Source organism: Rhagoletis zephyria, unplaced genomic scaffold, assembly GCF_001687245.7.
Source record: "Rhagoletis zephyria isolate East Lansing unplaced genomic scaffold, Rhagoletis_zephyria_1.1 Rzeph_scaffold_03537, whole genome shotgun sequence".
NCBI lineage: Eukaryota > Metazoa > Arthropoda > Insecta > Diptera > Tephritidae > Rhagoletis > Rhagoletis zephyria.
The window spans coordinates 23695-39869 of NW_016160620.1; the positions used below are offsets into that span (position 1 = coordinate 23695).

The 16175-nt window shown below is 35.3% G+C and overlaps 1 protein-coding gene across 1 annotated transcript; it reads left to right on the forward strand.

Annotated features, from left to right (window-relative positions):
• Positions 1 to 3363: 3363 nt before the first annotated feature.
• On the forward strand, positions 3364 to 15261 carry LOC108369197 (sodium channel protein Nach-like; the record flags this gene model as incomplete). The annotated part of the gene is given in 10 exon segments (XM_017624231.1): positions 3364 to 3548; positions 6359 to 6565; positions 6897 to 7086; positions 8807 to 8940; positions 9003 to 9270; positions 9346 to 9348; positions 9381 to 9521; positions 9523 to 9556; positions 14600 to 14768; positions 15143 to 15261. Coding segments are annotated over 10 exon segments (1450 nt in total), but the record flags the coding sequence as incomplete, so codon positions are not given.
• Between the last annotated feature and the right edge of the window lie 914 nt (positions 15262 to 16175).

Sequence of the window (16175 nt, forward strand, 5' to 3'; positions counted from 1 at the left end):
GTAGCAAGCAGCGAAATTATGCATCCAATGCAATAACAAGAGACAGCAAAAAAAACGAAGTGAACGAGATGAGAGGAATGAGAGAAATATGTAGCAATTCCAACAACAAACCAACTAGCACAGGGTCGCATTTATCTTGCTATGCTATTTTGCAAAATATATACATGAGTTTCGACGTGGCATATTTTGCAGCGATAGGAAATGTTGTTTCCCATGTATTTTGTTGTTGTGTGTTTGCAAGTTATGCAATTCGTGCCATCCGTGCTACGTGCAATGGCTTTGCAAGATTTGGAGAATAACCCTAATATGTATGTATGTATGTATTTATATGCAGTTAGTATGTAATCATATGTGCATATGTATTTGCACGAATCCTTAATTTTTATTTCCACTGCATTCAAGCGCCACAGTTGGCTTAGTAAACAATTAAATCAAAGGGAATTTAAATACATGCAACACATATGGCATCTACATAAGTGTGCCTGAGTGGCAACTGGGCATTATCGTTTCTCCAACATAAGCAGCTATTAAATTTTTGCAACAGAAATCATTGGTTACGCGACATTGGCTTGGGTTAATATTTTTCGATTCGAAGTGGCAAAGGCTACTCATATGATATCAGGTGGTTGAAAGTTTCCAAATTCAAAACATCCAGCCTGAGAAGGAGTTCATATGAAGCACTTACTTTTTTTCTTAATTGCAAAGTCAGCGAAACGAGGGGCGTTTCTAAATAAAAGCTTTTACGTAGAGCTTTTTCCGATAAGATTCTCTCTTTTGAAGCTCTATCAGAAGATCTTCAAATAGCACTGTCATTCGAAGGTAGACAAAGAATAAGATCGCATTTAACGTGTCGTGAACTCATTTTAATAATATGAGAAAAAGGGTCTACGACCCCATTAAGCTGGCATTTATGGGTACTGTTTTTTATATAAACTTTAACTTAGGGGGGCGGCTCGGGCACTCCCTGCCCCTACCTGGCTACGTCTATGACTATTGCGCAATATCGAGAGAAGAGGCGGCCGAAAATACATACATACGTCTTCAAAAGCAGGAAGCAGATTTGGTAATAGATGTACAGAGTAAAATTGAGATATGGAGAATATACTTCTTAATGCTTTTGAAGGGTGTCACCAGTGTAACTCTCGGTATTTTTGGAATCTGAAAAAAAATCCTCGATCCCGGGATCGTCTTGAAATTTAGGCAGTTTTGATTTCCTATTTGTTTGCCAACAACTGTAGCCGATCTTTAATCATCCTATTATATCTATATACATAGTAGCGCCGGCATCACTTTATCATGCCCGGTTTCACTTTATCATGCCCGGTTTGCCCAATCAGTTTTAAATTAAGCAGCTTGTTCAAATTTAAAATGACAAATTTTCCGAACAAAATTGTGTAATTTTAAATTTTAACAGGCTGCTAAATTTAAAATTTATTGGTGCAACCGGGCATCAGACTCTTAAAGTTTAAAATTCCCTTTTTTATTAATAATGTTTATGTAAATATATCTGATCTGCCGATTAAGATGACTTTTGGAAAACGCATAGCTCCATAGGATGGCCCGTACAAAACTCTATAGAAATAATAGTTTTCGAATTATTTAAGGAGCTTGTTTTGGAATGCTCAGCGCGCCTGGGGCATTTGAAGTTAATCGCCCCATGAAAAATATTCCAAATGTTAGTCTCAGTTATAAGTCAGGTGGGAACCCTTTTAACAAGTATTGTCAAACTTAAATCTTCTTAAAGCTCGTTCGTGTGCCATTGGGATACATTTGAATTTCAATTAAATGATCAATTAAGTGGAATTTTATTTCTCAAATAAGTGGGAACCTCTCATAAATATAGCCTTTCTAAATCCATTTCGATTAATACAAAACTCTTAAAAATCTATTCAAATAACTTATTAAGTTATTTGAATTTAACTTTTTAAACCGGTGGCAATCTTTTTTAAATTCCACGTAAATATTCGGAATGTTTAAATTAAAGATTTCTCGCCACTCTTTTGTTTGAAATCCATATATTAATATATCATCCAGCTTGTGAATAATTTAATTAAGTTAGATTTTTCAAACACGTGGCAACCCTCTTCAAAGTAATATCAAACTATAAGCACTCTTTCGTTTGACACCCATATCTTAATATATTATTTAACTTGTGTATAATTTAATTAAATTCGAAATTCCAAACAGCTGGCAACTCTCTTCAAAATATTTTTAATCTTAAACCTTTTTAAATCTCTTTCGTCTGAAATCCGAATTGGAACATATATCTAAATTTACCAACTACCTTAATTTAAATTGAATTTGATTTTTTAAACAATTGGCAACCCTCTTACATGTAGTTAGGAAATACAGCCTTTCAAAAACATTTCCATTGATGCTCGCAATAATTAATTTAACGTATCAAATACTTTGAACTTAATTTTTTAACAGGTGGCAACTCTTTTATTAAAAAATTAAACCTTTCTGCACATCTACAGGCCCAGCCATTTAATTTGACACCTCATTTTTGGACAATCGAACGACCGGTGCGGATCTGACATTAACAAATGCATTCGTTCGTTATATGAGTACTTTCCAATATAATAATGAACAGTTATCTTAATCTTAATCTCAATCTCAATCTTAATCCCAATATTAATCTTAATCGTGACCAACCACCCCTGCCATGCCTCACCCTTCTTCTGCCGCTTTTCCGTTTGGAATTAGAGCCCAACGAGTGTGCCCGTTTTTCGTTATAACGATGTTTGTATTTAGTCCCAGTCGAACGCAGAAGTTTCACCTTAAACACTTAAATAGAGTAGGCGTTCTTAGGGGTATGTGTTGCTAATGATGAAAATCCATTACAAACTCATGCTTGCACGCCCATAGGACATTAGTAATTATACTTTGTAGCTCAATGTTTCTGCACAAGCACATAAATCTCTACCATATGAGTAGCATATACATATGTACATACATACACATATTTACTGCATTTGATGTCACTTGAACTTTATCCGTATTTATTCGCTGGCACTCTCCATATATATTTCGCTGATAGAGGTCTTAACGCTGCAGTTCTTTTTCGACGGAGCAAAGCGACAAACCGTTTGGGCCTTGAAAGGCAGTGAACCGTGAAAGTAAAATAGCGTCGCTGCAGTGGCAATTCCCATCGTGATAATCAAACAATTGCAGCATCCTCATAGATAAACATATACAAATGTATATATATACATACGCAGCTTCCTGGTCGTAAATCATCAGCATTAGGGGCTCGAAAGGCAGTTGAAATGTTGTAAAGCAGGGCTGTCGCATACACGCACTATAAACCACACATATGTACATACATACATAAATACAATTCAGCAAAGGGAAAAATACAAAATGAAGTCATCGCCGGGCGCCGTTTGGTGGATCAAAAATCCAAATCAAACATTGAAATGGGCTGAAAAAAAGCGAAAGCAATCAGTTGGTGCCACATTCAGTCATGATATGGTGAATCTATTTCGCAACATATCGATGCATGGTTATGGCAAGTTGGTGGATAGTGCTTTAAATATATGGGAGAAGTGAGTACACACACACACACACACACACACACACACACACAACACTGCACTGCACAACGTCGCAGGATGGCAAATTAATATTACAGTGAAGTAGGAATTAGCATCTGTGGATCTGATTGATGCAATGTTGCTCATACGCAACGTCCAACGGTGACAAAATCCCATTGATCCCCATTGTCTTACTTTGCAGACGTACATGATTTTCTTTGTGCGCATATTATCCATGAATGTAATCGTTTCATAAATACATATATGTAGTTGATAATAGTCTGCAAATTGGTGCAGAATGCGACAAGTAAAAGCAGTTGTTTTTGAGCATTTATTAACTAATGGATGTACATTGACTAACTACAGTTAGCCAGAGTGGTTGGTTAACTTCAACCTATTAGTTAACTAATGACTGTGAAAATGGCCCTAAAGGTACGACCGCACTAAGCGATGCAACACTGTAGCGGCACTAGGCGACACGGCCCGACACTTTGCGGCATACCGCACTGCAACTGCAGCGGCGCGACACCACGCTGCTAAATTTTTAATTTATTTGTGTCAAAACCTTCAAACAAGATGGATGTCAGTGACGCTGTTGTAATGTTCATGGCGTATGAGTAACATTTTCCTTGTTAAAGTTTGAAATTTTCTTCTCCAAACTTAAAATGATAAAATCTTGGAAAAATGTCCTGGTCTAGAAAAACTGTATACAGGGGGCCAATTCCTGTTCTGTGAAAACGTGTAGTGAAAACATTTTTCATCACTTCACATAAAATGACCATTCATAAAGTTCTGTGGCTGAGAAAAAGAAAAGTTGGCCGTTTTTCTTAAAACCATCATCTTAAACATGCAATAATTTAATAATTTAAGAAACAATTACTTGCTAGATATTAATGGAAAAGCCTTAGTTGATCGATAATCGCTTAAAATGATATAATGAAATGTTAAAGTGAACAAATTAAATTTTCACTGATGTTCTATTTTTCTTGTGTCATTTTAGCGACCCTAAGCGTAATTAAAAAAAAATATTATAAAATAGCAAGGTCTCATATGCTATTTAGTTTTTTTCCAAATTGTCCTACGCATTCTCATCTGAACGAGCAAATACTGCTATATTGAGTAATTTTTTTTTTTTTGTATTTTACATAAAATTCTGTTGAAGATTTATATGAAACTAGTTTGAACTCACCCGCTTCGCTGAGTGTGTGATATTTCTGCGTGTTAAAATAAATAAGTGTAATTTATTATAATTATTAAACTCAACAATTTTATAATGAGCTCGAGGCCATTTTTAAATGAAAAATTTATTGTGGAAAAGCATCAACAATTTGAAAAAAATAATTATTAAACTTAACATATGTATTTAAACTCGGCAAACTCATAGCGTACGCTGATGACAAAGAAATCGTGACAACGGGAAGACGTCTGCAGGTCCTGAATGAGTTATTGCAAAACGCACTCAGCCTGGTAAACATCTGGTCCGAGGAATGTGGACTTACTGTCAATCCTACCAATACAGAAATGATACTTTCCAAAGAAGTATAAAAATCCTCTATTTAAAGCTCCCACCCTAAACGGGGTGGCACTTACTTTCACAACCGGGGTTAAATACCTTGGAGTTATTCTAGATAAGAAACTTGACTGGAAGCGAAACATTGAAGGCTGCTCCAGGAACTAGAAAAAATGGGGAATAAAATAATAGTCTGCGCTAAGCAATACTTTATCCAAAGCCAAGGTGGAACGAGTGCAGAGGACGGTTGCCATACTCGTCACGGGAGCATTGCCCACTACACCCACCCAGTCCCTGGAAATAATGTTAAATCTCCCAGCTGTGGATCTCTACGACAAATTTCTGGCAAATGCTTAGCCGACGAGCTTGCATGGAGGGCGACGGGAATATCTGAATATCTGAAGTACATTCTGCATAAAATTTGGGCTTAACTCATCGAAGAGGTTAATACCAGGTAGGCTTTGAAACCCCCCTGCCATACTACCAAGCAAATTTGGCCTAGGATTAATGCAAGTCGATCCATAGCTCTCACTAGACTGGGCCGCTCTTCTTTTTTTCTCTCAGATTAGTAGTGTAGGGGTAATCACCGGACGCTGCCTTATCGGCATACACGGAAAAAGATTAGGATACCCAATCAACGATTTTTGTCGCAGTTGTAGATACGAGAAGGAGGTGGAGAGCATCGAACATTATCTTTGTCATTGATTTTTATATTTTTTGAGTTATTATTTAGAAAGTATTGCATTTATGAGTAAAATAATTATTTTTCGTTGTATTTCTGAAAATTTTTGCTCAATACCTGTAGTCCAGCGTCGAAATCGGTGAATATGGTAGTTGGGGTAGGATTTCGTAGCAGAATTGATGCATTTTTTCTATGTTGACCGCACACGTGTGCCCCCGTGCATTGTCTTGATGGAACAGCACTTTTTGCTTGCAATGCAAAGTATGCATAACATAGCCTTAAGCCATGTTTGAAATTAATTGCAACGATGCATTATTTAGTAGCTAAATTCTTCAAACAATTACTTGATACTGGTGAGGGCAAAATTAGTTTGTCAGAAAATACGGAAGAAAATACTTTATTTGAAAATGTGTATGCATGTATGTAACTGTGGCAGGAACAATGCCTGCTGAGCAGGTTTTCTAGTTTTAAGTAAAAATGAAATGCGGTCTAAAATGAAAAAATAAAATGGTTTTGCAGATAACTAAATATTCTTTAACACAAACTTACAACATACATGTATATATAGGAGAACAAATACCGGAACCTAGTTAGATTCAAATATGCTCAAATTCTTCTCTTGCATTGCAGATTAGTTTGGTTAACTGTGCATGTGACAACGATGTGCGCTCTGTTAACGGTCTTGTCATTGATTTGGGAGCAATTTGTGGCTCAGTACATTGTCATCAACCTCTACAATCCATTGTATCCTATCGAGATGGTGCCATTTCCATCCATCTCCATCTGTTCGAACAATAGAATATCATATCAGGCGGCAATGGCACACGCAAAGGAGCTGTGAGTTTGACATTTCACTTATTTTTGCTATTACATACACATGTATGTACGTACTTAATTGCACACACAGGAATGGGTTGCTGTCCATAGAGACTTACGCAGCTTTGATAACCATGATTAATATTTCCACACCTAAATACATACATGCATACATACATACGTATGTATACTACACACACACAAATGTGCACTTATGTATGCATCGGTTGCGCTTTTGACACTTCGATTTGGTGTCAAGGTGCTGGCATAGCAATATACATACATATGTAGCAGTAATTTCTTACTCTAGTGCATTTACTTAATAGCTATTTTGTATACATATATTATATAGGAGCGCAAAGGATCCTAGTCAGCGAAGCGTCGATTATTTTTTGGAACGTTTGAAGTTTTTCATCAATTTATATCAGAAAAACGATCAAGAAGTTTATGGTGAGGTGTATTCCAATTTTCAAGCCTTTTTGGATGTCTTCGACACTTATGACAATGAGACCTTCTACAATACAAGAAGAGTTGCAGAAATGGTAATACCCTAATATGTTCTGATCTAAAAATCATATGCAACCGTATATGTACATATGTAAATGTTTTAATTTGTTAAGAAAAAGATGGAAGAGGAAGTTACCTTAACTGGCGTAGCTGTTCTCGAACGGTCTTTAGTGAAATTAGTAGTTCTCTTCCCCCTACTTTATAGTATATATTTTATAGTATATAAATACAGTTGCAGAATATCGACTAGGGATTTTACTCTCCAACGAGGTCTAATGGGTGAACGGCTCGGCTTCTATCAAAATTTCTTAAATCAGTATGCAGCTCTCAAGAAAAAAATGGTCGTATATTTCAATAATTCAAGAAAATTTACAGCACCTGCAAAGTACTTTTTCTAGGGACAGAAATAACGAAAAATATTTCTTGTGATTTTTTTCAGAACCCAAAATTTTCTTTTAACAGGGAAAAATAACATATTCGTATATGGCATATTAGTAGCATTCTTTGCTGTTCATATTTCATACATAAAAGTTATTAAGCATTTTCACTTGATCATTCACAACCTGTCTATTTATCCTGCATCCAGAGAAGAATGGGATGCAGGACTGCCAGTAGAAGGGGTGGGTATATCCATCTACATTGAGGGTTTAAAGCTAGGAAAAGGAACCGCATCCGGCGGCTACTCGAACGACCTGCACATAAACCGGTTCTTTCGTCTTCAGAGCGGAGATCTACGCCATAGAGAAGAGGGTGGCTTGTCTTTTACTTATTAGTTGAGTTCCAGTCGATAGTCAAGAAGCAGTCAAAGCAATAGGACCTAAAATAGTAAAATCGGGAATTGTATGGAAATGTCGCACCACTCTGGCGCCAATGAGCGTATCAATGTCACTTGGACTTAGAAATATTGAAGGGAATGAGATGGCCGATGAGATGGCCAGATGCGGTTCAGAAAAACCAATAGAAGAAGTGGATAGCTCCGTACTACCGCCGTTTAGTGATCACGTTTGGAAAATTGGTGAATACTCCGCGAGCGCGACTAATGACTTGTGAAGCAAAGGGGACGACTGTGAGATCACAAGATTATTGTGGCTGCGATTCAGTAGGAAAAATACAAGGGACATACTGAAACCCACTAGATCTACAGAAAGAATCCTTACCGGCGTCATCACGTGAAACTGTGTTATAGCAACAATTCTTCAACGGCGGCGAATAACAACAAGTACTATCCGTGGTCATGATGAGGATGACGGAAGAGTCAAATGGCCACTTTCTGTGTCGATGTCTAGACCTACAGACGAAGTGCCTCATGCAGTTGGATTCACGCTTATTAAACAGACTGGGAGAGATAGCGAAGGTGAGAATGTTAACATTCGCTTAAGGAGGGAACTTACAATGGACAATTCTGTCTCCGAGTGAAAGTATGGAATATTCCACGCACGCCCTCCAAACCTAACCTAACCATACCTTGTTTGTTTTACTGATATGCTTATTTATAGTTTTTAATCAATTGAGTATAAAATCTCATAGCTCCGGTAATAATATGGACCGTATTGGTATCTGCGAAGCCACGTAGGGGTGGACAGCAACCTAACCTAACTTGGTTCCTGTTTTTAAGGCGGATTCACCGTTTTAGATCAGAACTTTTCTTCCATGTGGTTGTTGTTGTGTTGCTCTCTCTGGTAGAACAAGAAAGAAAAAGTTTAGAACTAGAACGATGCATCCGCCTTTAATAAATCCAATGTAATTTCCCAAAAGCTCTCGCCGCCTTGTGAAAACCTCATACGCACTTGTAAGCTGGCAGGCATTGAAATCGACTGCTTCGGCGAGAAAGCGTTTCAGAAAAGATCAACTTCATATGGATTCTGTTGCACTTTTAATACGGGAAATTTGTAAGTAGTTAGTAAAAAGTTCGCTTTCTCATTTATTTCGTTAATACATACAATATTTTCAGCTACCAAGAACGTCATTTTCGCGATCGTTTCGTTAGTTCAGATTTGGGCTTGACAGTTGTTTTGAATACCAGCCATAAAGATGACTTTATGGCAATATTACCAATCGATGGTTATCTTGTAATTATACATGATTCTAATATATTCCCGGATACAACATCTGGTGAATCCCACGAATTATTTCTAACGTATGGCGAAGAGTCCTTTATTGCATTGAGAGCCCTTCTGGTATTTACGGATCCAAATCTTCGTTCGATCAGTGCACAAACCGTAGGTAAAACAAAAGAAAAAACCTATGTAGGTTTTTTTACATTTGTGATTTTATTTCTTTTAATTTTCTTGCAGCGTAAATGCTATTTCGATGAGATACGTCAGACACGGCTGTTCCTATCACTAATTATAGTTTTTCGAATTGCATCACAAGCTGCCGAACATTCAACACAATGGCACTGTGCGGTTGTGTACCATTTTATGTGGAGGCGGACTTGTGGCCACAAAGTGATGGTGTCATTTATTGTACAGCTTCAGCATGTGTCCTGTTTGTTGAGCTACAAATGTAAGTTTGAAATATGTAGATTAGTGTGACCGTTATTTTTTTTTTTCGTATTTCCATTCGGGAAACCCCTTAGATTGATTCCAAATTACAAAAAAAAAATGTATAAAAAATTTTAGGTCGTTTGCATAATTATTGGGCGTGCCTTGAGCCCACAAAGTTTGCTAAAAATGCTATTTTTCTCACTATGGCTCGCTTTATTTGTTCATAACTTCAGTAATTTTTATTTTAGAGAAAAACCTTATTCACAAATATTCTAGGGCTATATCTGATGAACAATGTTGCTCTGTATTAATTTTCTTCAACATTAAAATTTAATCCAGAAAAAAACAAATTAAAAAATAACAGCGAAATTTTCACATATCTTCGCATTCTTTGCATACGAACTTATTTTCTTAGTATTTATTGCTTTTGTTCATCTGCGTTGTGTTTTTTTTGTTATTTCTCAATCATCATTATTAAAAAAAGTCAAAAACAAAATAGAATAATAATTCGCCGGCTTGTTAATTCGAGTAAATACCAGAGCTCGCAAAATACGCTCAACCAAATTGTTCTATGGTATCTTGTCACTCACAAGACCGAAAAAAACACAACACAGTCGCTCAGTGTCAGACCAAAACACTTATTTTCTTCTTGCTGGTGTTCTCGCTCTCTGGTTGTGTGTTGAACAAAACAGACAAATCGGTCTCTCACTGAGCTAAATACTCAAATTGTTGTGGATTTCTTACCAATTATTTGCAACAGTTAATGACGACTACATTTCATTTATTGTCGTGCATTGAAAGTAATTAGACATGTCATCAAGAATTTTGCGTGAAAAAATTTATTTGTTAGGCTATTTTTGTCCTTCCTTAGGTGGGTGTAAACTACCTTCTAACAAAGAAGTTATGAAGGTACTATTTTTTCAATTTACGCGCAGTAAAATTAATTTTACGTGAGAGTGCTAAATTAGTGGTCGAAGAAGTGAATATTTTTTGGGATAAAGCTCGAATCCCCACTAGAAAGAGGCAACACTGCATAACAATGCTTGAAGATTTATATAATACATGGAGGAAAGTGAATAAAAATTCTAAAATTAAATCGGAAACGCAAAGAGAAAGAGAAGAGGCGTGGACGTCGAAGTTAGATGACTTATTTGATATAGCAAGTGCAAATGCACTGGACCTTATTAAAAATTCAGAGTACAAATTATTTTTGGAGAATCAAAGAAAAAAAGGCAGACCGGGGTTTATATATGGCATCGATTACAAAACAGCAGCAAGTGAAGAAAGAATGGAAGAGCGTGCATTAGCTGCTTCTAGTAAGAAGAAATTATATATATTATTTTTAATATAGTATTACATATATTTATTTGTACTGTCTTTATTCAGATGAAACAGCTGAACTTTCTTCCTGCAGTTCGGAGAGCGATATTAGCGAAATCGCTGCTAGCTATGAGGTAAGTTCAAGGTTATAAATTATAAGTAAAACGTGAAAAAGAAACTATATAAAACGTAGATGCGAAATAATTGAAACACACAGGGTAACCTAACAAATATATAACCAGAACATTTAATTTCTTTTTAGCAGGTCTTGGAAGCAGAAGCTGTAACGCCAACACCAGCCAAAAAAATGAGAGGATTTAAAAATATAATGACTCCAAAACTTGCAGCCGCTTTAGATGTTTCCAGGGTCAGTGATCGAAAAGCCGTGCATTTAATTATATCTGTGGTGGAAGCAGTCGGTCTTGAAGTACAAGACTATATTATAAATAAAACGTCTATACATAATGCAAGGGAAAAAATACGAGCAGAACAGTTCAAAAATATAAAAGAACGTTTCAACAAGAACGAACTTGGTGCAATTTGTTTGCACTGGGACGGAAAGCTGTTACCAACTCTTACTGGAAATGAAAAAGTTGACAGACTTCCAGTCATAATTTCATGCGGGCGTACGGAGCAACTACTTGAAGTGCCCGCACTTAAAAGTGGAACTGGCAGAGAGCAGGCGTCTGCTGTTTGTAAATCTATATTTGAATGGGGACTTCAAGATCATATAAAAGCCTTGGTGTTCGATACAACAGCCGTAAATACAGGCCGCTTTAATGGAACCTGTACGACTATTGAACACAGTCTTCAAAAGCAGCTTCTTTGGCTACCTTGCCGTCACCACATTTTGGAAGTCGTATTGAAAAGTGCCTTTGAAGTTAAGATGAGCAAAACCGAAAGCCCAAATGTAAAAATATTTGAGCAATTTAAAAATACATGGGGAAATATAAACCAAAATAATTATCAGTCTGGAATGGAAGATAATGATGTCAAAAAATATTAACAGCAGATAAAGATAAAATAGTTGAATTTGTGAACGATGCGATCAAAACTAAACAGCCAAGAGATGATTACAGGGAGTTTCTTGAGCTAACACTTATCTTTCTTGGCGAGACTCCACCTATTCGCAATGCAGCTTTTCGCGCCCCTGGGGCTGTCCACCACGCGAGATGGATGGCAAAAGCTATATACTGCTTAAAAATATTTTTATTTCGACGTGAATTTGATTTGGCAGTAAAAGATAGGAAAGCTTTACGTAATATATGTATTTTTATTGTTTCAATATATGTTGAGATGTGGTTCTCTGCCTCTTCTGCTGCTCAAGCACCATACAAAGATTTCCAGCTTTTGAAAAGACTGGATTCTTTTCAAAAAATTGATGCTGATATATCTCAAGCTGCATTACACAAATTTAAAAGGCACTTATGGTACTTGAGTCCTGAATGTGTGGCTTTAGCATTTTTTGATAAAAGTGTATCTATTGAGTCAAAAAAAGAGATGGTTAAGGCATTGAGTCGTGAGGCTTTAGATGAAGACGTAAAACGCGCCTCAATTCAAAATTTAAATGTTATGCAGGTTATCGAAGGCGGAATGGCTCAGTTCATTTCTTCTGAGACAAACAATTTTTTTCTTGGCTTTAATATCAATACAGCATTTTTGGAAAATGATCCAACTTCATGGCCTGCGGATAATAATTTTAAAACTGCTCTTCAAATTGTTAATGGCATTAACGTGGTGAACGATACAGCTGAACGAGCGGTGAAATTAATGCAAGACTACAACCCAATTCTCACAAAAGACGAGGAACAAAAACAATATATATTGCAAGTAGTCAAAAACTATCAAAAACAATATCCTATAAGCACGAAGGAGATTTTATCACAAAACTTTTTATAATTACACCATTTAATAAAACAAATAATCACCAGGCAAAAAATGCGAATATATGTGAAAATTTCGCTGTTATTTTTTAATTTGTTTTTTTCTGGATTAAATTTTAATGTTAAAGAAAACTAATACAGAGCAACATTGTTCATCAGATATAGCCCTAGAATATTTGTGAATAAGATTTTTCTCTTAAATAAAAATGACTGAAGTTATGAACATAGTGAGAAAAATAGCATTTTTAGCAAACTTTGTGGGCTCAAGGCACGCCCAATAACTATGCAAACGACCTAAAATTTTTTATACATTTTTTTTTTTGTTATTTGGAATCAATCTAAGGGGTTTCCCGAATGAAAATATGAAAAAAAATGTCCATATAACTTGCGGTCACACTAATGTAGATATGTACATATGTACATGGAAGTACAGGATCCAAGCTGCATGACTGTTCATTATTTATGCTGAAAAATCTCATATAATCCGCCCAGCGTTCGTTTGATTTAAAAACCGAGGTGTTTATTTTTTTGGAAAGGAGTTGCCAACTTTTAAAAAATTAAATTCAAATTATTTAATTAGCCTTATCTTGAGTTTCATTTTCTCCGAACCGGTTCATATTTCCCTTTTTGTTTCCGTGTATTTACTATGGGCGGATGAAAAATGTTCGTGTAAATTTTTTCGGGCGAAACTCAAGGCTGAATCAGTTAAATCAATTATTACGATATGGGTATCAATCGAAATGTTTTTGAAAATGCCTTATTCCTTGATACCATGCTAAAAAAATAATTAGTTTAAATTAGGGCAGCTCGGTAATTGAGATACTAATGTATGTATCACGTTTCGGTTTGAAAATATTTGAAAGAGGGTTTTCACCTGTTCAGAATTTAATTAAATGATGCAAAAGGTACATGAAATATTAAAATATGAATGCCAAACGAAAACACGGTTGCCACCAGATTAAAAAGTTAAATTAAACTTATTAAATAAAAGATGTGTATCAATCGAAATGGGTTCGGAAAGACATTAGTTCACCTGTGTCACCTGTGTGAAAGGTCAAATTTAGTTAACTTATATACAAAATATGTACATATATGAAAGCTTAAGTTTGAAAATACTTTTGATTAGGGTTGCCATATTTTCGAAAAGTTACATCTATCTTTGTATAAATATATATATATATAATCCGCGAAGGCGTTTTTGCGTAGGTTTTCAGATCTGCATCGTTCTGTAAAATTAAATAGCTTGGCCTGTAAATGTATAATAATGTTAAATTTTTTGAAGCTAGAACTTTTTATCGGAACAGGGTGAATTAGAGAAACCGATCCATGTGAGACGGCTGAACGGTTTTAGATGCAATTTGGCACACGCATAAGCGATAGCCACGACTAAAATTTAAAATAATTTTTGGGTTTTCGAAGTGGGTTGCCGGCTGTTTAAAAAGTTAAATTAAATTTTGGAGTTTGAACGCCATGTGGGCTCTCTAGTAATAGATGTAGTTTCATTTCAGTCTCGCGTGGGATCCACACAAAACTTTTTTTCGTCCTTTTCTTGAATAATTTTATAATAACGATAATACATTTATCTGTCATCGAGATAGTTTTGAAATACTCTTATAGAATTGCATTTGATTGCCTGTCAAAATAACAAAACCTTACAAAACTTAAGGCGCACTACAAATATGTGTATTGCGTTCGCATAAAAGCGAATGTTTAAGACTTTTGTGAGGAGTTGTGCCTAGACTTATTCACATCTTTATTTAATTTATACTTAAGTTCTGAATAGAAACATTTAAATATTGAATAAATTACTTACTGATACCAATTTTGATTATTTTTTAATTACACATGCATCTTGTCAGTTAAAATGGATAATATTATGACTCAACGCGAGTCCATTGATGGTCTAGAACGGGATTACGCAGAGGCTTTGTACTGTCCCCATTGCCTACCAGCCTGTAATGATATACAATACGAAATGTCACTGATGGCATTACCAATAGATCGTTTCATAGCAAGCCGCACGGAAGAGTAAGTACAAAAAAAGTCTACATAAAATATTTAGGGTGATTCATGTAATCCATTTAAACAAGTTTATGCCTTCCTACAATGCTGCTTAATTCAACGAATGCTATCGTAAAAGTTTTCGCGAAAACATTTGGCTTTGACCACTGTGCCCCGTTAGATCAGTTGAACTTTATTATTTCTGTTCCTGCTGGGGTTTGTTAAAGTTAGATTTAAAAATATTTACAACTTTTTTTGCGGGATTCAGAGCTTTATGGAAACTCTGCCAACTTGAAATTTTCCTTTTTATGTCACAATCTTGACTTGATATCCTTGAATGCTTTCAAAATGTTTATGTTCATACATATATTTGAAATTAAATGTCCTTATTTCTCATGCAGTGAATTAAAGGAAATTGCTCTGGATTCTGAAGATATGTCGGTCTTACGCGTGCATTTTGATGAGCCGTATGCAAAGTATTACAGGCGAGTGGTTGGAAACACCTGGTATGAGGCACTGTGTAAGTATGGAAATATGTATGTATATATATGTGCATTTAATACTCCCTTAGTAGATTATTGCATTTTTGTAGATTCATAAAGCAGGCACAGTAATTTGTTAATTGAATAGCCATTTATTGTAGGTGTTCTGAAAAATTTATAGCCGAACCACTTTTTGCCAAGTTTTAACGTATTATTTTTGTTGTTATTTAATTTTTATTCTTTTTTTATAAAAACATAGAGGCATATTCAGGATTTCGTACGAATCGAAAATTTGAAATTTTTGTACAGAAAATGATACGTACGTACGTACGAAAACCAGAATATACCCCATAGTTCATTCTTTGACAAAACCCGTGTAAGTTTCCAAGTTTCCAAATTTGCGCAATATTAAAAAAAAAATTCAACAAACATTCGTACAAATAAAAAACCAATCTTAATTTTTAGCCATTTAAAACTTGTACATTATTCTACTAGAATTCAATGGGCTACAAAACTGTGTACTCAGAATCTTATTAAAAGATTCGAAATTTCAACAAAAACTTGTTGATTTTTTGTTTTTAAATTGCATACATTTTTAAGGCAGTGTCACTCGATTGATTCATTTGTACAGATTTGTACATTCTTAAATTGGGCTATTGGTAAAAAATGGCACAATTTTTTTAGTCAAAATATTGATACAATACAGAAATGTTTGTTCTATTGAAAAATTTCAACAAATTAATTTTCGTGGTTGGGACAAAGAAAAATATTTGGGTGCTCAAACAATTGGGACACAATTTTTACCAAATTTTGGCACATACCCAATCGTGTGATTAAGCGCATTTTAAAATTTTCAGGCAATAGCCTCATGCGATTATCGGATATATTTTTTGTTGTTTGTGTGAAATATTTTATTTTTATCAGTATTTTTCTATTAATCAAAATATGTTGA